This window comes from Diorhabda sublineata, chromosome 7 (genome assembly GCF_026230105.1).
Source record: "Diorhabda sublineata isolate icDioSubl1.1 chromosome 7, icDioSubl1.1, whole genome shotgun sequence".
In the NCBI taxonomy this organism is placed as follows: domain Eukaryota; kingdom Metazoa; phylum Arthropoda; class Insecta; order Coleoptera; family Chrysomelidae; genus Diorhabda; species Diorhabda sublineata.
In genome coordinates, this window is record NC_079480.1 from 3,001,451 (window position 1) to 3,022,807 (window position 21,357).

Below are 21,357 nucleotides of genomic sequence, written 5' to 3' on the forward strand. Positions count from 1 at the left end.
TACGGTGTTTTATTTCTCAAAATTTCCAATATATTTCTCAATAACTATGTCTTATCTAGGTTAGATAGAAAACTAAAAAATATTTGGGGAAATTTTCGAAACGCCATCCGTATTAAAAAAATTATACATATTTTTTACGATTTTGCCGCAACTACTGGCAACATTGTATTAAAATTTTATACGAATATGTTTTGGAAGCTGCTGCATCCAATGAATTTGTTTTTACATCTGACTCTAATAGAGGGCGCTAGTTACGCGGTTCGTATCAACTAATATTGAACATAACTTTTTCAATATCAGATTTATTAAGGAAAATATCAAATTTAACTTATTCAACTCAACATGTGACGGATGGTTTTGTAAATATTTTTCCAATGCCCGAACTGAACTGTTTTTTTTTTACCGGCTTCGTCTTTAAATAAAATAAACATGTGGCAGCACTAATCATCGTCATAGTGTTCGAGATTTTACAAAACGAACAGTTGTAGTATTGGAGAGGTTTTGTTTGTATCCAATAATTTATGATTGGGTACATTTTTTAACAATTTTACATTATTTACAGGACCAATGTTGGATTCTTCGGGATAGTGAGATAGTAAATGCTTTCAATCAGTGCTTTGCAATGTGTCAAGTTGTTTCATATGTTTTCTCACAAGATACCCAGACGATGGAGCCGAATTTATGGCTGGCAAACAGTTTTTAATAAATTAATGCCGTTTTGGCAGACTTTCTTGAGGTGATTTCCACGATATGTTAGCGCGAAATATATGCGTAAATTTTTCTAAACATCGCTATTCGGTAGTTTAACCGGTTCTTTTGAAACGCAAGAACTTTCTGGAGTTTTTTTGCACCTTGTTACGCAAACTGGTCATTTGCGATTTATTTTTCATATGCTAATACATTCTTTTATTACTTTTCACGTGCGGTCGACCGTAATATACGAGGGTAGTTCCATATCATTTTGTTATGTATAATGAATTTCACTTGTTCATATTTAACGAAACGTTTCAGTATGTGAAAATTATTTTTTGTCAAATTCCATTCATGAAAAAAAGTGAGATGAAATGTGTAATATTTGACGAAATTAAAATGAAATAAAAATAACAAATAAATCTTCAAACAAAAGAATACTGCCAGATGCTACTAAGGTCGAAAGACGGGACAGTAAGAAAGATTTAAGCTTCAGGAACCACATAAGTGGTTAATGAAATGAAGGTAAGTTAAATTGCATCCCTTAAGAACCTAAAAATGAAGAAAGATAAAGTTATATTCATTGTAGTGGCTACAAACATACAATGAAAACTTTTTCGTTATCAGCATCTATTATTTGAATCTGTGATTTGGTCCAAGTGTACCTCCAGGTGTCCGCGGGAGTCTCTACATCAGGAGTATACTTTAATTTTCATATTTAGATCTGGTTTTTTGTCGATTTGAGTATATGATGTAAATGTATGAACTAAAACTAGTAATAAGTATTTTAAAAGTGGTTTACGAGGAAAAGACACAATTTTGTGTGTGTGATTTTGCATAAGATTAAAAAAATTCAAGTTAATACAAATCGTAAAAACTTTTCTACGAATTTGTTCAGGAAAAATTCAAGAAAATCTTTAACTTTGGTCTCAATTTTGAAGTTGTTGTCTATGGGGTAGTTCTTGAAGACTTGTTGTTGTTTTTAGATGGGATATGAAAGATTCTGCTCCGCAATGCTTTATATCAAAATCAAATATACCAGTGAAGTAAATAAAAACACAATAAATAAACATTTTAAACACATAAACAGAGTCGAGCCCTTATAAAATAATTGTTATAACTAAAAATTTTAATAATTGAAAAATTTCATTATTTATATATGAATATATTCGATATATGAAGCGATTACAAAAAGAAAAACGTTATATTTCTTATCGGTTGCCCCCGGTATAAATAAAATCAATACAAACACGTGCAGATAAAAATTTGCATGAAATCGCCGATAGAAAGGACCAGCAGAATGCAAAAAACACCTAAAAGTCGTTTTAAATACAAATAATACCAGTTTGATATACAAAGGAAAATAACTTGTTCGTTTTGCATAATGCGAACATGTTTGATGTTTGCAAAATTATATCATCGGCAGTTGGAGACAGACATCTAGTAAGTTATGTTAGTTGTGTTGCGGCCTGCTAGGCGAATAGTTAGTTTGAGGTTATCTTGTTTACTATTTAAAATTTCAGATTTATCTCGTCTTTGAATATTAATAACACACGGTTATTTTATTAAATTATTTGAATGGTTTAGTGCGAGATGACGTCCGTTTTAGGCAAGGTATGAATATTCAATTAAGTGTCGAATACAACAAAAAATAATGATTACGCCGAGTGAAAATTTCGTTCTAGAAAAGAATTTCATCTTTAATTGAAATCAGTCTAGATAATAAACAAAACTTGTGGTAGGGGACTTAGTATTTATCTAAAAAACGTGAATTATAAAAAAAAATATATTATGTAAACACTTGACTATAATGTATTATATTTATTTGCTTACAACAGATCCGGACTTCCATCAATTTGACTTACGAATATAATTTATACAGGGATTCTGGGATTTATTTATTGAAAATACCTCCTTTCAGTATTTTCAATAAATAATTACAATTTATGATAATTTTCTTCAGAATTACTTTTTATAGCGAACGGTTTCCTTGTTAAAAAATCGATTGAAAAATTCGTTTTTGCCATCTTTAGATTGTACAAGTTATCCCTGTAAAAATTACGGACTGTTAAGCATTGGCATGAGCCGCCTCTGGCCTTCAGTTAGTAGTGTAGAATTATTTATTCTATCAAACACACTACACATACATACGTAATCAACCATTAAAAATTCATAATGTATAATATAGATGATATACTTAAATATATGTTCCGATGTAGCAACTTAAGGGCCTATAACTCAGAAACGAGGAGTCGTATGAGAATGTAGCATTATTTTCACATCACCTACTCCCGAATTTTTAGCATCAAGACCCGGATCACCCTGTATATACGAAATATAATTTGATTATTATATTTTTTAGCCAGTTTTGTATTCCTATTGGAGAAGCTCTTGTGCTTGGAGAGTAAGAATAGGTAACTATTAATTTTTTTATATATATATCAAAATACTTAATCATAAAATTATTATTTGTATGTGGCGATTTTATTTATTTATCAATCAAGAGACATATATAGCACCTTTACAATAAAATAGTAATTAGGCACAACTATAGACAAAATTTGATAATTTTTGAGAGATTTGACAGATCCTAGCATCCCTATTACGATTATTACAACTCTGTAGTTAAAATGTAACTAAATACTACAACAACACGTTTTAAGTAAGAATAAATTATTATGTATTGCTTGTGTAACCATTTATTTATCTATAAATAAAAGTATGTAATCACTGAAAATTTGATGACCTTTGTTTTCTTCTGTTTAAAAATATCGAGAGATAGAAATAAATAATAGATAAAAAGAAAAATATGGATAAACGATTTTAATGTATTTTTAAAAATGTAATCCAAAGTTATATTCGATTGATAACAATAACAAGAAAATAAGGGAAAAAGAAATAATCATTTTAATTTAGTTCAAACTATTTAATAATAACTGATGTTCATAAAACGTAGGAATTTTTAAAAGTAGAAGCTTGGCAACATCTGAAAATAATAAGGTGGAGCGAACTAATAATAGAGATAGAGAGAGCGGCATGCGAATGGAATTGTACTATTGGAAAAGAGAGAAAAAGCATCCGGTTTACCGCTATCACTCTTTACTCGCCATTCAAATCAAACCTTGTTAATATTCTCCTTTGCCGTTCCTACCTCTCGGAACTTTGACGTCAAGGCGGTCCAATCAGAATAGAGTAGAGAGAGATAGAAATATATAGAAATAATTTCCTATACCTTGCTCTCTCTTGTCATTAAATTACAGAGAACAAAGCTGCAGTTTTAATTGTAGAAGACAAAATAAATGCAACGTTGTCAAGTGAAAAAGGAAGTCGCTGTAATTGTTATTATTTATTTCAATTCACTCATTTCACTTACAAATGAAAAGGTCACCTACTAATACTGTCATTTGTTTATTTATGATGAAATATATCAACACCAATTATTATTTTTTTTCTATAATATTAATAAATATTTTGTTTAATCAATTTGATTAAATCACGAAATTTTATTAAATTTGGCAACGTTTTCGTTTCCCTCGCGGTTATACATCCTGCAAATAGTAGTAAGGTTTCATTGACACAACATGACAACGGCTTGTTTTTCCATTACATGAGTCACGCAGCGTTGCCAGTTGCTGAGATTGACATATAACAATGAAATAATTAATTGTAGCATTGAATCTGAAAGAAATCCCTTATGATATTAAACCAGTTTCGCTGATAAAGGCGGGAGGAGAACAACATTCGAATGAATACAGGGAAATAAATCCAATGGAACAAGTGCCATCTTTACACATTGATGGAAGCACGCTCATAGAATCGTTGAATATTATGCAATATTTGGAAGAAACCAGACCTCACAGGCCTCTAATGCCAAACGATTGCATCAAAAGGGCAAAGGTAAGATAATTCTCTAAATTTTAATGGAAAACACGTCAAATTCGACATTTCGATCCTTATCAGAATATGATTTGACATTGACAATTTTTATATTTATATTAATCCATACATAACTTACAACATAAATATCAAAATAAAAATATGTTTTAACCACATAAAAATTAATAATTTAACTTATTGATCTCAGACGCATAAACTGTATAAGTATATCGGCACTAGTATAGTTATCCCAATCATTTCTGATATAGTATTAAGCTTGGCAACACACCGTTAAATTTAGATTATGATTTATGCTTCATCAGTTATAACCTCAAAACAGCGAGGGAATGAGAAAGTATTCCAATCCAAAATATGGAGTAATATGTTTTATTTTTCGTTCTAAAATATATGTTTTAGCAATTTAACAAATGATTTTCATTATTTATATCTTTTATTTGAATTAGTTTTAACTTTTAGCAAATACTATACGAAACTCACGAGGTTATTAATGAAATAATACGTTGCCAAGTTTTAATCAAGTTTACTAAGCCAGTTGGTTAGTTTAGTCCAAAAAATATCAGAGACGAAATAATATAGTGAATATTTTTTACCATACGTAAAATTTTATTAAAATAATTCTTATTTAAATAACAGACAATACATTTTAAACAACATTTGGTCTATTTATTTAGTTCTAAAATCTAAAAGTGAGGTTAGGTTATCGAGCCATATCTATTCAATCCAAATATTGTCTAATAATTCCAATACATATTACGCGGGGTGTTTACGGAAGGGGAAATATAATTTTGTGCTATCATTTATGTAATTTTGAATTATTTTTTTTTATAATCATAAGTAATATAGTAATACCGGGTGTTGCAACGAAAAATATATGACTATAAGTGGAATTTATTTATCAGTAATTAAATTTCTATAGAAAAATTTATTCCAAAAGGCATTTATATATTTTTTTTCTTGCAATTACATTGAAATAATTCCGTGTTGTTAATATTTTATTTTGTTTTGTATCTTATTATTTATTGCAGGTGAGAGAAATTTGCGAAGTAATAGCATCAGGAATACAACCTCTTCAAAATTTAACAGTCTTGATTCACGTCGGAGAAGAAAAAAAAGACGAATGGGCGAAACATTGGATAAAACGCGGTTTTAAAGCGGTAGAAAAATTACTCGCTTCCAGTGCCGGAAAATATTGCGTTGGAGATGATATAACAATAGCGGATTGTTGTCTGGTACCCCAAGTTTTTAATGCTAGAAGATTCCACGTCGACTTAAGACCTTATCCCACTATTTTGAGAATCGATAGGGAATTAGAAAGTCATCCCGCGATTCGGGCAGCTCATCCTAGCAATCAACCAGATTGCCCCCCAGAAGCTATCAAATAATTGGATAAAACGAACAAATTACTATTTAAATATTTGCCAAAATTATATTATGAAATAAGTTTTCATTCAAATGTTTATTAAAAAAATACGCAATATAACTTCCAAATTATTCGGATATTTTCTTACATAATTTATAATCACTCTGTATAATTGACAAAAAGATATAAATTTATAGATTGACTATTTTCTCATGGGTTTAAAACACATCATGTCGTACATCATATAATAATACCTTGAATAAATTTATAACTTTACTAAATTACGAATATTGAAATAATAACGAATTTCTTATAATTGGTATGCAAATTATTATTACAAAAATATTATCGAAACAATTCAGATGATTGTGAAAGATTTCAGATTATTATGGAACTTCCCAGATAATTAGAATGACTTCAAATCATTGATGAACTTTACAAATCATTATGGGCAATTCCAGATCATTATGAAAGGTCCCAGATCATTTTGAAAGATAAATGTCATTGTTGAGGGTTACAGATCATCTTAAAACATGCCTGATCATAAGAAACGGATCATTGAGAGAAATTCGAGATCATTGTGACAATTTTCAGATCATTAGAACCATTCCAGAGCATTCTGAATGATTTTAGATAATTGTGATAGGTTCCAGTCAATATGTAACTTTATGGATAAATTGTGAAAGATTTCAAATCATTATGGAACCTCTAGGATCATTTTGGAAGATTTATAACTTTAACCAGTAACCTAATAGTACAATAGTATGAAAAAATAATAAAATTATTATTGAAAATAATATGCAAGTATCGAATTCTTTGTATATGAAACACTGTATACTTATTTCTTGAAATCAGTAATTATCTGTAATATTTCACTATACTTACTTGAAAACAACAATTTCAATAAAATTTCTTCCTTGTCTTCTGTTATGACAGAACTTTATCACAATAATTACAACACCTTTTCACAAATATAACACCCTCTCCAAATCTTATGGAAACAATGATTTAACTTTTAAAATAGACGTTACAAACTTTGCAGCGCGGAGTTGCCAAATCTCTTCGTAACTCTATAGAAATTTAAGAATTTATTTTATTATTAATGAAGAAATGAAATTGCTGCTTTCGATTCAAGTACCTTTGATCTGGTTCGACAATGTCGAACTTATTTTATTCTTATTAACAAGTAATAAAGAGTTTTATTCTAAGTCCTTATTATTTGATTCGCCGTGACTAGGACGCAATGGCCGTAGACTAAAATAAATTAAAAGTCAGAGTCATACTTGAATGTTCAAGATTGCTACTTCCGTCGCACTTAATGCCAACATATATAGACGATAGCCACAAAACATACCCAATAAGGAGGTCAACTTGCATCTAAATTTCAACAACACACACAAGTGTCATTACTGTCGATGTCAATTTTCTTAGGGTACGTTCTATGATGATACCTAGGGTAATAAAAATGTGTCATTTCTATTAATGTCAATTTTCTAAGGGTACGTTCTATGATGATAGCTAGGGTAATAAAAATGTGTCATTTCTATTAATGTCAAATGTCTTAGGGTAGGTTCTATTGTTCCTTCACTTTTAATTCTATGGTTCACTCTGATACATAATATACGGGGTGTTTACAAAAGCGGAAATATAATTTTGTGGTATTCATTCAATTTCAAATGGAAAATCACAAGTGATGAAGCTCAATATTTATGATTTGAGGTATATATCATAGGTGGTGTTTTGAAAAGAATCTCGTTTAATGGAATCAATTTTTATTTAAAAATATAATTTACTACTGTACACATTTCTAAAAAAATCAAGGTCAATCAAAATATCTGAAAAAATACCTGAATACAAAGATATAAAGTTTGAAAATTAAGTTTTGCCAAGATGTTGACTGGCTTTTTTGTGCATATTTGTAAAATTCATATCAAAAAAGAAAAAAACGGATCGCCTCCAAGTCGTATCATAAAAAAGTGATGTGGTTAGTCAAGTTCTCACACTCGTTCTGATATTTGTAATCACATCAGATTCCATCGTTTTTTTCCTAAAGCAATTTTTATTTCAATATATAAAACTAATTTCCATAAACGTCTATGGTTATTAATCCGTTTTATTGACATTTGACGTTTTTACTGCAATTTATCTTTAATAGCAGACATTAAAGGAGCTATTCACTACTATTACACCTAAACTACAAATTACACCGTCTAGTTCTTCGAGCTTCCCATAGATCGCTTCGCTGGTTCTTATCCGGCTCGAAGGACCAAATAATGTAATTGTTAGTGTTGGTTTTTAATTAGTTATTCTCATTGATAGACTTTAAACAAACTGTTCACTACCATTACATATTCAAGATAGTACTTATCTGGTTCGAAGGACTATATATAATATAATTGTTAGTATTGATATAGTTTTATTGAACATTCTGTACAGTATGTACCAACAAATCCAATTTATTCATATTAGAAAATTATAATTATGAGAGAATAAACTGGATTCTGAAATATTTTCATTATAAAGAGAAGAAAAGGGTTGAAAATTATTTTATACCAAATTTTTATATGAAACAAACTTTTTTGCATGATGGAATACAAAGTTAAAGGACAATTGAGACTTCAAGACGCGCAAATATAAGATAACTACAGGAGATGTTACAAATAAATTAGATTTTGAAATATTTTCATTACAAAGGAGAGAAAAGGATTTTATATCAAATATTTTTGTGATTCAAACTTTTTTTTTCAATATAATATAAAATTAATGGAGAATTATAGCGCGGTAGCATCAAATAACTACAAGGAACATTAAAAATTAGTACCTAATACCCATGTGCAGCTCGGATATTAGATTAGACTCACCTAGTAATTTTATCCATCCATTGAGCAAAAAAAGTTTAATCTAGTCTAGTATTTCGGCTCACAAAGGATATACAGAAGTGTAGCGAGGTAGATAAACCAAGGAAAAAAAATCAAAACTAGAGAATAAGATTATAATTTGACCAAATAGGGAGAATAAAGAAAAAAATGTAGATGAAATGAAAAACAGTTTCCATAAACAGAAATAAGTCCAACCTAAAACCTGAAAGAGCCTAAAGAAAATATAGGAACCATAGTTGAAAGCTACATGTACAATAAATCAAATTTTGGTTCATTAGACAAAGTTATCATTAGTAATACCAAATGTATCTGATGTGATTGTTATCAGTTCTGATAAAATGATTTTTTAGCAGTTTTCACAACCGAGACAATACCATTCCGCCCGTGCGCGACAAAACAGGAACAAACCATAATTGCTCTGTATCGTCGAAACACTTCTAGCTGTAACTCCGTAATATAATGACTAGATACTTCCTGAACACTTCTCGTCAACTAAAACTCACCGAATGAAAATTTTGTATAAAATGTAGTTCTTTACTTGAACTAAATAATCATTTTTCGAAATTGGATCATTCATCAGAACGTTGTGTAACATCAGTTTTAGCGATTAAAGTGAAAACTAAACTAGCATCAACTTGAAGGCAGCAGGATGAATATTAAAAAAAATATCCTACACTAGAGTTGTACATTATTTTGGGCTGATCTTAGATATATTTTTCTCCTTTTCAACACATACCCTGTATAACTGATAAGTAACTCTTCTGCTCCATCTTCCTATTAGTTTTTTTGTTTAAATTTCTATTTCAACAATGAAAATGACAATTCAACTTACAGTAACAAATTTTGACGATAAGAAAAAATCAGTTCACAAAAAAAATATGTTAAAAATTAAAAGGAAAATCACAACTTTGACTTATAGTTTCCGCTTGTTCCGGACATAATTCCTGGAATACCCGCTCGATTAATGTACGTCTGAAATAAAAAAAATTAATTTATTGAGAAGTGACCATCACATATATCGTCGATGAAATCAGAAATGTGTGTTACTTCATGTTTATTTGAAATTTTTTGAGAAAAATATAGTTTTATATACAACTTTTATTATATTTTTTTAAAATTTTTTGATGATGTCATAGTTATAAAATAAAAACTCAACATATGATAAGTGTTGATAGTTTTGACGATCCTCTGAGAGTTAATACCATTTCAACCTACAGGATCTGATGTCTTGTAATTCCATCATCTCATTTGGTTCCTTATTCCAAGTATTTTTCCATCTCTTGACATTAGTGCTATATCACCTGCATATACACTGATTTGTGCAAGTGTTCTTTTGATTGCTGCCTATCATATTGTTCCTTCTGGAGCTTTATTAAATAGTTTTGTAGATAGTGGTTCTCCCTATCTGACCCCTATTTCACTTCTATCTCCTCTGTTAAACATTCTGAGATTAGTACTTTCTCTTTTGATCTTTTCAATGTTCAATAATTTTTGTTGATACTTTCATGTTCCTTATTACCATTTCCCTTTCAAAGATTCGTTTAAAATCAATAAATAATATGTGTAGTTCTATGTTCAGTTCGTGGCACTTTTTCAATGTTTATTTCATAGATTGTATTGTGTTCACAGTAGATCTCCCCCTTCTAAAACCCCGTTGATATGCTCCAAGTTTTTCTTCAACTATTTCTTTACCTTAATATTATGGTTAATATTTTGTGTATGATGTTTAAAAGCATAATTCCTCAGTAATTGCTGCTTAAAATATTGAAATCACTTATCCCTTTCTCCAATACTCTTTTCCTTGATTTTCAAAACTTTTTCAATTATTTAATTGTATGTATTATTAATAAATATTGTATTAATAATGATTTCATCATTGGTTTTATAACTTAACATTAAAATTGATAAAAATGTCAAGTAAAACATGTTTTCGAGTAACTTACTTTGAGGCCCAGCCTCCTCCAGGTGGCAATCCTTCAATATGAATGGACATAAGACTATGGAGAATTTGTTGAAATTGTTTATCACCTTGTTCTATGACATCTGAAACATAAATAAAATCAGTTAACTATAATAAAATAATAACTTTATCGGCGTTATAATAAAAAGAAACAAATAAATATGATATACCTTTAATGTGCCTCTCAATAGTGGCATCTAGTTCTTTTTCAGCCATCACAGCTTCCGGAGTCGGTTTTGGGGCACCAGGAAACACTATTAACACAATACTCATATTATCGCGACTCCCCTGTAAATTAAAATACAATTAGAGTTGTATATAAATGAAAAATTGAGAGAAATTTACCTTGTACAAACAGGTGTCAATAACTTGACTGGTAACTTCTTTAAGATTATCAGTAAGACATAATTGATGGTGTATATAAGCACACAACTCCTCGTTAGTCATGACATCCCAAATTCCATCACAAGCCAACACGAGGAATTCATCAGCCATATCATCCCTTTCTCTAACAAATATTTCCGGTTCGGGCGAAACAAGTTGCTCACAAGGACCCATTCCTTGTACATTTTTGTACTCAAAGTCACCAAGCGCTCGACTAACCTAATACAACAAATAGATCAATATTTTATGGTAACTTGTTTAGTATTTACTTACTGCTAGGCTACCATTAACCCTTTGTATCATTACAGAGCCACCCGCCTTCACGATACGGTCTCTCTCTGTAGGTAAACCAGGTTTGTGATCTTGTGTAGTGAAGACCGGTGTTTTATCACGACACAATACCGCACGTGAATCACCACAATTGGCTACATAAATCGACCTTGGTGAAACAAATGCACAAACCGCTGTTGTACCACTCTTATCTTCACCAGATGTCATTTCAGGTAGACTACGCATTTTATTGTCCAATTCTAAAATATATATCTTTAGAATGTAACCAAATATGACATTAAATTTACAATACAATGTAAATCAGAAAAGTATTGGAGTAGTTTACTTGAAAATACAATTTACAGCAAAATTAATTCCATTTTTTCAATTTGCTCAATATTTCAACGAATTTCAGGAAAAAAATTATAAGTTAAAATTATTATATATTTTGGTTAATTCCAACCACTGTTATTAGAAATAAGTTTGGAACAAAATTTAAGAAAATGTAAAAAAAACTGCATTGAAGGTAGTTTGTTGTATCATTCTTTAGATTTCGATTTATTTAATATTTTCACTTTGACGCCCTCCTATATTTGACCCAATGAAGCTTTCTCAGCATGATTTGGCCTCCCTTAAAGTCGGATGCAAAATTTTTAATATTTGACTGCTGCAACTGACTAAAATAGGCCCATAAATGCATTCTATTGGATTTCAAGAAATTATAAATTTTTTTAGCTACTGTGAAAATATTTTCCAAGATGACAAAAAAATTCTGGTAAAGTTTGATAAAAATTATTTCAGATCTTTTTGAAGGCTGTTTAATTTCCTACAAAAATATCTATTTCTTTTTACTACACAATAATTCATTGAAATACATTAGAATTTAAAAAAAAACAAAAAATTCCCGTGTAATTTAAATGGGAAACCAAAAAACACGATTGGGCACCTTTAAATATTGATATTAAGAGTTCAAAGTTTACCAGATTTCTTTTGTCATCTTGAACGATATTTTCGTAGCAGAAAATTTTTTTCGTCCCTTTCAAAAAGAAAAAAATGTACGACTTGTAGTTCTAGTATTGCACCTCCATTCAAATAGTGTCATAAGTCAAAAAATTAGAAAATCTTTTATTGTACCATTGGTGATAGAATACTTATAAATTTTTAATGTTATGTAAATAGTTACTACTGTGGTAACTTTGTCCATTTTTGAGTTATCATCCCAAAATATGAAAAACGACAGAACTAATTTCAAATGCTTATTAGAATAGATTGTTTTTTTGACCTATGACAAGCACAAGCAAAAGTTTGAATTAAGTCAACAACAGCCTTTGAGTATTAAAAATATCTCTTTCAATAATCATTAATGCCAAAGCATATTATTGCTGATCTTCCACTACATTGTGCAAATCTTTTCTATGCTCCTCTGTATATAGGGGCACATGGATAATTGCTATTGCATTCAACCACTAGTGAGCGTCCCAGTATGAATAATTTATTGAATTAAAGTTTTGGAAACTATGTACTACTTAACTAGAAACAGGTAAAAAACTCAACTTGAGACTATAGGCATGGTTGTGATCTAAACTACAATTAACTATATAGCTTATTCATTTTATATCATATAGTTTGTATTTGTCCAAAAATATTACAATTATTGTTGATAGTGAATTGAATATGTTGCTTATAAAAATAAAATCTTGAGAAATAATATAAAGAACTAATTAGATTCGGTAGAAATACCCAAAACTACTCTAATATTGACATTGTAGATCAACATGCCAAATTGATATAAAAGTTAGATACATAAATTTAAATTTTACCTAAAAATCCTTTATGAATTGCCTTTTTAACATCATCTTGGAATTCCTCTGTGGCCATGATGGTCTCCAATAAATGTTCTGCACAATGGGCAGAGACATTTGCCCCAGCGTGACCATCAAATACCGCGAAATAAGACCAGTCCTTTAGCGCTTCGCCAAGGTTCATTTTGGCCATGTGAGCATCTTCCATTTCAACACGCCATCCTTGCATACTAGCAACCCCGTAACGAATTCCGTTGCCCACCCCATCTTCTTGATACTTATCTGTCTTTGGTTTGTCAAGAAAAGCTCCCATTTTGCTTTTTATATATATTGAGCTTCAAAATACTAACGAAACTTCATTTTATCTACCAAAAATTTAGAATCAGAGGTTAGTTATATCACAAAGATCAACTTTGGCGTTATAGATTCCTACCTATATTCCAGTAAAATAAAAATATTTAATTACTAGCAATTTTACAAAACATATTAATCTGCCACAGTCTCAATGATTTTTTTCAGATCACAACATTAAATTAAAAATATGGCGATTTTAAATGTCGTTACTGTCGTTACGCTTGCGCTATGTACTAAAAATAGAATTTTGAGGATGACAACATTTTCCACCAATCATGTATACCTTGAAGGATATAAAAATTTCTTTTTTATCGACATTCTTTTGAATAGTGTTTTCTTCTTTTATTTCATTTTGGGACTTTGACATAAAATTCAACCACATATATATATATTACCTAAGATTCTTCTTTAAGGTTACGAAAATAAACAGATACGTAAAATTAAGTGTTGTGCATTTTGAAATTATTTGTTTTGGATAAATGATTACATTATTGAAAAATGAATAAAACTAAACTTGGGGCTGGTTAGCGAGTCACATATATAAATGACCATTCCATTAAGACGGTAGCAGATTTTTTAAACAAAGATCAATTGCTGCAAAATTTCCATTTTTAAAAACTCTTGGGTTATTGAGTACACGGTTGTAATGTCATAATAGAGATAAAATTAGTAACGACCTAAATGGTAAGTGTATCATATTATCAATCAAACGTTAACCATCAAAAACTTTTTAGTCGTAATTAATCACAATTCACTTTTACTTTCAAATTTACCGCTATGTGGAATTCATGCTAATGAAATATTAATGACGAATAAAATCAACATACTGTAAGTTTATTTACATTTTAAATTCAGCTACTAATTTAAATATACACAGGAATTTAGTGTTTAAATGCTGTAGAAAGCGTAAAAAAAGCAAAAAAGATGAATCATCGTAAAATTGAATGAAATTCATTATCTATTATGGCTACCACCAGTAGTTCAGAGGACAGTACAGCTCCAAGAGATTTCCATTTATCTTCTTCCACGGACAGTGGCAGTCGGTTAAGCCCTAACAGACAGCGTTGCCCTTTATGTCGCAAGTTTAGGAAAGTTTTTTATTGTAAAGAATGTATTCACAGTGGGTTATTTTACAGTTCCAAACAAAAGATTGCTGAAAGGTAAGTTTATTATTATTATTATTTGTTTTCACTTTGAAACATTTATATTTTCAGTTGTTTTGAAAAACAGAGAGCTCTATTAGAATTAGAAGATAATAAAAATACTTTAGAGAAGAACTGTCTTAAATTGTTGGATAATAGACGAAAATCTGATATATTGGTAGGTGATTTATGATTTAATATTCATTAAAAAGAAATAATAATTATTGTAAAGAACTATTTGCTTTCTTTTTATTGTAGAGTTCAAAAATAAGACAGGCAAAAGATAGAACAAAAATACTAAGGTTGGCTTTAGAAGAAAAGAGATACAGACGAACAATCAATAACACATCACTGGCAACGTTAAGGGATAAAAATGAAAGGGGAAGTAAAAGTTTACCGAAATACGATAACAAAGTTCATGAAATTGAATCATTTGTGTGTTCTAAACAAGAAAAAGTTGAGAAAACTAGAGATAGTGTTAAGGAGAAACAAGAAGAACTCAAAAAACTTGTCAAGTTGAGAATACAGCAACTTTTCAAATATATTTTTCCTATTACCATTGTGAATCCAAATTTGTAAGTTGATATATGTAAATAATAAAGGTTTGTATATATATCGAGTTCATATTTTTTTAGGGAAATTGAAAGATCTACTGATAGTATGGTAAATGCCTTGGCGGAGGCATCCCAATCTACTGATCGCTGGGATTATTCATATTATACAGGGGAAACGAGATATTGTATTGCAGGGCCTACATTACCAGTGTCAGGAAATTATTCTGCTTATAATATTTGGGGTGAGAACCTTTTACATTTTCTTGATAAATTTTATTTCTTGAAACTTTGCATATGTATTTTTTTATTTTGATAGAAAATTAGTTTTTAAAAAACTTTTTTCTTAATTCAGTTTTTATCAAAATATGTCTTCAATCAAATAATTAGTAATTGCATTAAAATTTATAACATTGAACTTGACAGTTCTCTCCTTCCAAAAAAGTGAACCATTCCTAAGAATTATTTTTTCTTGTAATCAATTCCATTACAAGAATTTTTATAATTGAATTATTTTTTTCGATATTCCATGGTTTGTTATTGCATTTTTTTTTATCGTATTGATGACCTTTTAGTATATTTTCTAAATACTGAGTTGTCTGTCCTATGTAAACAGCATCACGATCATTTACAAGGTAGGGTCACTGGGTAAATGGTGGGTCACTTTTTTTTATTCCTCATAACTTAAAACATCAATCTGTACAGGAATTCTAATTTTTGAACAACACACTTAAACTTGATTCGTAGGAATTCATTTTTCTTTTTTAAATTAAGAAATTATAATTTTTTTATATAAATTATAGTAAGTTATCAAATAAAGGAGGATTTGACATGTAACAAACAACTTAAAGTAAATAAGCACCACTGCTAGTGATATAAATAGTCTTTTATTATCTTTTATATTTATTTAGACCAATGGTGATCATATGGCATATTTTTCACTTATTTTTATTCATATTCCTTAAATAAACTTCGCTATCAATTTTTTAAATAAATATTTGATCATTGTCTTTCTTCTGTCTGTAATAAAATATTATGTCCATACCTCAGTCTATCATCCATTATTGCATAATTGATTTTTAAAATTTTAGTGGCTCAAAATCAGGACGGAGTTCCTAATTCAAATATCGCCAGTTCAGTTGAAATAAATCCTGCTTATAGCATTAGTGCTGCCCTTACATACACAGCACAATTAATTAGTGTTTTATCCTATTATCTCAACATCAAACTTCCATATAAAATGCAATATAGGTGAGTAATTAAAACATATGTCAAGTATATTAATTCATATTTATATATTTTCTTCATTTTAGATTTAGTTTTTCATTCCAGCTTCCTCGACAAATCGCCTTCAAACTGATCCAACGTTCCCCATTCTCTCACATTTGTAAGTCTTCATGAACTTGATCAGTTACTGGATCTGCTACTTTTTCATCGATTTCTATATTATTTCAGATCCTCTGCCTCGTTCATTTTAATTCCTCTATATATTCTTCTGATAATTTTTCTCTTAAATATTCTTAATCTTTCTTGTCTTGTGTCATCATCAAATATTCAACGGTTGGTCTTATTAGTTGCTTTATTTCATACTTCTTGTGTCTTTTATTTTATTTTTTCATCAATCTTTATGTAATTTTATTGTATCACCATCTTTTAGTGATTAGTGCTTCTAATGGTAAAATTTTTTCAATATTTTTATTCTCATCTAGAAATATTTTCCGCTTTGAGTGAATTTTCAAAATATTCTCTCTGTTTGGTATTATCAGTGATTTATTTACTGTATTATTTGTATTTTTAGTGACTATTCTGATACCTTCATGAACGAACAAAGATTCGCAAGAAGAACTGCAAGATTAAACGCCAACATACTCTATTTGTGTTTTCATCAAAAAGTCGATTTAACCTCTTTAAATTCCACAAAAACGATACATAATATTCTGCAACTCATCGAGAATTCAAGCACGGATTTGGGGTGGTTGGTATATTTCGAAAAATATCTTTTATTTGTTTAATTGAAATTGTTATAGGGACGGTCCTGTACAGTATGATTTTAATCGAGCTGTTGCTCTAGCACAGAATTTATCGAGTGATCTTAAAACTAACGAAGACTCCGATTCAGAAGAGGGAGACTCTTTCCCTGCAGAATGGGAAGCTGTAAGTACAATTTATAGTTCGGAATATTTTAATTTTATATATTATTTGTAGGTACCGCATGTACAGTGTCCTGAAATATCTGCCGGTCCTGCTATTAGCCAAGCACCTCAGATGATCAGTACACAACAAGCCAGCAGTATGGCTGGCGGTTTAGTAAACAGTGCTGCCGCCAGTATAGCGTCTATATGGCGCGGATTTACCGGCAGGTAGTTTTTGTTACCGTAGGTTTTTAAAAAATTTTAGTTATCAAATTGATATTATACAATTTAATGTGTTTTATATAAAAGAAACAACAAAATCATAAGTTAATTTTGTTCTTTATTTGTCACTTTTTATATGTTTATTCACAGTGGACAATTTGTGTCTACCTGGAACCTGAAAAAATTTGTTTAAATAGTTTTTACTTGTGATTTTGAAGTCTTCGGTGTAATTTATCATCATTCACATTGTGAAGTGTCTAGAAACATCTAATCCTGCTTTTTTTCTTTCCGCCAATTTGATATTTGAAACAAAATTGTTAATAGAATGGTATTTGTGCAAATTTCATATAACTAACCTAATTTTTATCTCACTAAAAACATTAAATTTTCCTAGCTACTGTTTCAAATTTATTTTCATGTCTTCAATGCATGTTTTTATTTTTTCACAGTGTATGTTTGTACTGGCAGAATTGATTTATTTCATTTATTCTTTACTTTTAGAATCTCTTCACAAAAGTTTGCGTCTCAAGTAATATTTTATATTCGGATCAAGTTTTAAAGATTAAGAATAAAATAGACATTTTAAAACATCACATAGGATTAGTCCTGAATCCACTGTTTATCTGATCCTTTGAACGGGATATGAACTAGCAAGATCAAAGTACTAGTGTAATTGAGGTTATGAGTACAATATCAGGCTAAACCCACAAAAATTCAATATACACATAATCCAACTGGTTGGTTAATAATTATATGTGGATTATTTTCACTTTTCAAAAATGTGAAATGCTAGAACATTAGACACCACCATCCACAAATGAAGAAAACACCCGTCACGTAACAAGACTTCAGACACCAAATAAATTATTCATAGAGAATTTCCCTTCATTACTGTAGAAGAGAAGGTGACCATAGAAGATATATTTCATCAGATTTAGATAAAATTGTATCGGTTATACTCATAGGCAAAGATCATATTTCATATTTGGGAAAAACTTTCGATGACTAGTACAATTTGCATTTTTATCCCCAGACTCCTGTCGATGGAGCTGGAAAACATCAACTAGAATGCGAAAAGGACCATACAGAGAGTGCTAAAATATGATATCGTGTGATATGTATTCACCCGATGAATAGTGGCCACGAAGATTTTCTATTACTAAAAGTAGTTGAGGACGTATTACTTCTGTAATCATGACTTGGGTCCTCCTTCATTTTTATATAGGATGGAATTCTTACCTCTAGATACCAACAAAAGATCGGATTAAGCATTTTGTTGATCAGAATCACACATAAATCTCTCATTAGCATTCATGTATCATAAAAATCACTGATATATTATTAACTTAACTACAGTAATTTAATAGAAAAAAGTAGGTGAGTATCAGTGAAGTTTTCGCCGTAACGGTTCCACTGTTAGTATAATGTCGATCTTCACTACATCTTCATTGATTTACACCAGGCGTACGACAGTATCCTCAGAGACCTGGTGGAGTTTAGTGCCCCAAAGAAGTTGGTGCGTATGATTAGAATTACAATAAAGGTTTATTGGTGGGAAAATTTAGTTTAAAACCTACAGACTCTGAAGACGATAACTTGGTTATCAAAACGCGTATCAGACAGTATAATTGTTAGTGTTGGTGTAGTGTGTTCAGTATGAATAACAACAAAGGTGAATAATCCAACTACGAAGTAGATTTGTAACGAAATTAAATCCTTTGTTATATGAACAAACATTAAGAATCGGATTGACCTGAAAGAGGATGTTTACAAGCGAAGGGATTTTCTCGTTTTCTTTATGACGCCCCACGGACTCACAGTCTCAATTACGAGTGTCGGTAAACAGTTTGCTTATCATAAATTTCAATCTACAGTTAATAAAAATTGTTTTATGTTACTAGTTTAAGAATTTTTTGTATGCATATATTTTTTTTTTCGTTTTTCGTATATTCTATGATGTTTCCCAGGTTTTTGACTACCGGAAATATTTTTTGATATGATTATAAAAATGATAGAATTTAGAAAAAATATTTTTTGTTTATCCCAACCATGACGCTTAAAATTTTGTGAATTATTAAGTTGAATTTTGACTGGACTGATGATATAGGTTATGGTCAAAATAAATAAGTTCGAACGTTGAATGCTATATTTTAATTTCAGCAGCTGAGACATGAATTTTTGACAATATAATTGAAATTTTGTAAATATTTTCTCTATTTCTAGAAACTGAAAATGTGTAGCACAAAACGTTGATTTTTGTATTCGCTTTGTATAAACGTGCCAATATTTTTTTATTACAAAACTTCCAAAAAGCAAGTAGCTTGTTTTACTTTATCCATAAATACCTATTTCTCTTATTCCTTTATTATTCTTATTCCAGTTTTCCCATTTTGGTAGCATCCTATCCATTAAAACCTCTTTATATGATTTTTCTGACAAAAGTTTTCCATTTAAAAAAATTGACACAGTGATGTCTCAAAACTTTCCAAATTTTTTCTTGTTTTTTCCCCAAAACTTATTGTGTTCATATTTCTTCAAAACTCTCCAAATTTTGTCCTTTTTCCCTCAGAATTTTGCATTTTATTTCGTTTTAATCTCAAAACTTTCCAATTTTTCCCCCAAAAATTTCCAAATATTTTGGTTTCCCTCTCAAAATTTTCCAATTTTTTGGTTTTCTTCTCATAAATTTTCATTTTTTCTCCTTTTTTTCCTCAAAACTTTTCAATTTTTTTTGGTTTTCCAATTTAAGAAATCTTATTTTCGAAAACTGTTGGTATAAAGGACAATGATGAAGCCAAAAAGAATGTAGTTGAATTGAAATTTTATTTGTATTCATTTTCATCTTTCCTCATACATAAATTTTGAAGCTGATCGAAAACTTACCATCTAGACAAAGTTAATGTACAAAAATTGAAAGCCTAAAAATATTTACAGAGTGAATCATAGGAGTATTATGAATTAGTAGCTTCATCTAACGTAATTTCAGACCATGAAGGATCAGCTAAACCATGTAAGGGACATTCAACAGGGCATCTACCATTACTCTAAAAAGAAAAGAACAATGATAAATGTAGGTTACAATAATGTGAAATTAAAATATTTACATGATACATTTGATGACTTCGGTGTATTGCTTGACTTCTTTTAATTTTTTTAAACAATTTATATTGTTCTTCTAACCTTATTACACACTCTTCGCATATCGTTTTTGGTAAATTATCATATTTTTTAAGCTGAAATATAATTTCATTTCAATACTTTTTCAACTAATTATATCATTACATTAATTGAATTTATTACCTAATACAATTATTTGGTTACAATGTGTAAAAAATTGGTGGAACTTATGTATTTAAATTTTATTTATTATTTACACAACACACAAAATACGTACTGAAATAGGCAGTAGTCTAATTTTCTTGAGGAGATCTAATTTTCTAGCCCTTTCGCTATAAAGATGAATTACTACTTTTTTTTGTTCTGAACACAACCTACAAATGAAACCTGTTACTATCGCTTTTGCCGTACTTCCCATTTTTCCGCGTTTGAAAATTTAAAAAAAAAATTTACAATTAAAACTCTATATTAAACAAATAATACTACATAAATGCTTTTGACATTAATGTGACAGACGTCAGCTGTTTTTATTGACAAATGGTAGGGAAAACTTCGAGATTATTGACAACGAACCAAATTACTAAATAAACAAATATT

The 21,357-nt window shown here is 29.7% G+C and overlaps 4 protein-coding genes across 8 annotated transcripts; 2 read left to right on the forward strand and 2 right to left on the reverse strand.

The window, feature by feature from the left end:
* Positions 1-2,006: 2,006 nt before the first annotated feature.
* Positions 2,007-6,078, forward strand: LOC130446772 (probable maleylacetoacetate isomerase 2). Of its 2 annotated transcripts, none has more exons than XM_056783219.1 (4): positions 2,007-2,133; positions 3,053-3,104; positions 4,361-4,587; positions 5,613-6,078. In XM_056783219.1, exons 1-4 carry the CDS (start codon positions 2,083-2,085, stop codon positions 5,967-5,969), a joined length of 687 nt encoding a protein of 228 aa, XP_056639197.1. In that variant the 5' UTR covers positions 2,007-2,082; the 3' UTR covers positions 5,970-6,078. The 2 variants fall into 2 exon arrangements, with proteins under 2 accessions (XP_056639197.1, XP_056639198.1); XM_056783220.1 differs by having other exon boundaries at positions 2,112-2,304.
* A 1,611-nt stretch (positions 6,079-7,689) lies between these two features.
* On the reverse strand, positions 7,690-13,877 carry LOC130447139 (protein phosphatase 1A). The gene is made up of 7 exons (XM_056783796.1): positions 13,676-13,877; positions 13,261-13,607; positions 11,444-11,700; positions 11,132-11,389; positions 10,957-11,074; positions 10,770-10,869; positions 7,690-9,798 (listed from the first exon to the last, which is right to left on the reverse strand). The coding sequence occupies exons 2-7, from the start codon at positions 13,553-13,555 to the stop codon at positions 9,708-9,710; spliced, it is 1,119 nt and encodes a 372-aa protein (XP_056639774.1). The 5' UTR covers positions 13,556-13,607; positions 13,676-13,877; the 3' UTR covers positions 7,690-9,707.
* Positions 13,878-14,167: 290 nt separating this feature from the next.
* Positions 14,168-19,959, forward strand: LOC130446351 (beclin 1-associated autophagy-related key regulator). 4 transcript variants are annotated; one of them, XM_056782553.1, is made up of 11 exons: positions 14,168-14,280; positions 14,331-14,424; positions 14,474-14,756; positions 14,811-14,916; positions 14,997-15,313; positions 15,374-15,534; positions 16,381-16,540; positions 17,088-17,264; positions 17,317-17,443; positions 17,495-17,649; positions 18,145-19,959. In XM_056782553.1, exons 3-11 carry the CDS (start codon positions 14,560-14,562, stop codon positions 18,200-18,202), a joined length of 1,458 nt encoding a protein of 485 aa, XP_056638531.1. In that variant the 5' UTR covers positions 14,168-14,280; positions 14,331-14,424; positions 14,474-14,559; the 3' UTR covers positions 18,203-19,959. The 4 variants fall into 4 exon arrangements, with proteins under 4 accessions (XP_056638531.1, XP_056638533.1, XP_056638532.1 ...); XM_056782555.1 differs by lacking the exon at positions 14,331-14,424 and having other exon boundaries at positions 14,178-14,280; XM_056782554.1 differs by lacking the exon at positions 14,168-14,280 and having other exon boundaries at positions 14,289-14,756.
* Positions 17,659-21,290, reverse strand: LOC130446356 (uncharacterized). Its single transcript, XM_056782572.1, has 3 exons — positions 21,038-21,290; positions 20,748-20,876; positions 17,659-20,687 (listed from the first exon to the last, which is right to left on the reverse strand). Exons 1-3 carry the CDS (start codon positions 21,176-21,178, stop codon positions 20,595-20,597), a joined length of 363 nt encoding a protein of 120 aa, XP_056638550.1. The 5' UTR covers positions 21,179-21,290; the 3' UTR covers positions 17,659-20,594.
* Positions 21,291-21,357: the final 67 nt, after the last annotated feature.

Bases quoted from the DNA above. Each gene is read 5' to 3' on its own strand.
- LOC130446356 (XM_056782572.1), bottom strand. From the start codon at position 21,178: ATGGGAAGTACGGCAAAAGCGATAGTAACAGGTTTCATTTGTAGGTTG. The intron at 20,877-21,037 runs GTACGTATTTTG...ATTATATTTCAG, and splicing joins TTAGACTACTGCCTATTTCA to CTTAAAAAATATGATAATTT. The intron at 20,688-20,747 runs GTAAATATTTTA...TTTTCTTTTTAG, and splicing joins GAAGTCATCAAATGTATCAT to AGTAATGGTAGATGCCCTGT.
- LOC130447139 (XM_056783796.1), bottom strand. From the start codon at position 13,555: ATGGGAGCTTTTCTTGACAAACCAAAGACAGATAAGTATCAAGAAGAT. The intron at 11,390-11,443 runs GTAAGTAAATAC...TTGTTGTATTAG, and splicing joins GGGTTAATGGTAGCCTAGCA to GTTAGTCGAGCGCTTGGTGA. The intron at 10,870-10,956 runs GTATATCATATT...TTTATGTTTCAG, and splicing joins TATTGAGAGGCACATTAAAG to ATGTCATAGAACAAGGTGAT.
- LOC130446772 (XM_056783219.1), top strand. From the start codon at position 2,083: ATGTTTGATGTTTGCAAAATTATATCATCGGCAGTTGGAGACAGACAT. The intron at 2,134-3,052 runs GTAAGTTATGTT...TATATTTTTTAG, and splicing joins CAGTTGGAGACAGACATCTA to CCAGTTTTGTATTCCTATTG. The intron at 4,588-5,612 runs GTAAGATAATTC...TATTTATTGCAG, and splicing joins ATTGCATCAAAAGGGCAAAG to GTGAGAGAAATTTGCGAAGT.
- LOC130446351 (XM_056782553.1), top strand. From the start codon at position 14,560: ATGGCTACCACCAGTAGTTCAGAGGACAGTACAGCTCCAAGAGATTTC. The intron at 17,265-17,316 runs GTTGGTATATTT...AAATTGTTATAG, and splicing joins TCAAGCACGGATTTGGGGTG to GGACGGTCCTGTACAGTATG. The intron at 17,444-17,494 runs GTAAGTACAATT...TATTATTTGTAG, and splicing joins TCCCTGCAGAATGGGAAGCT to GTACCGCATGTACAGTGTCC.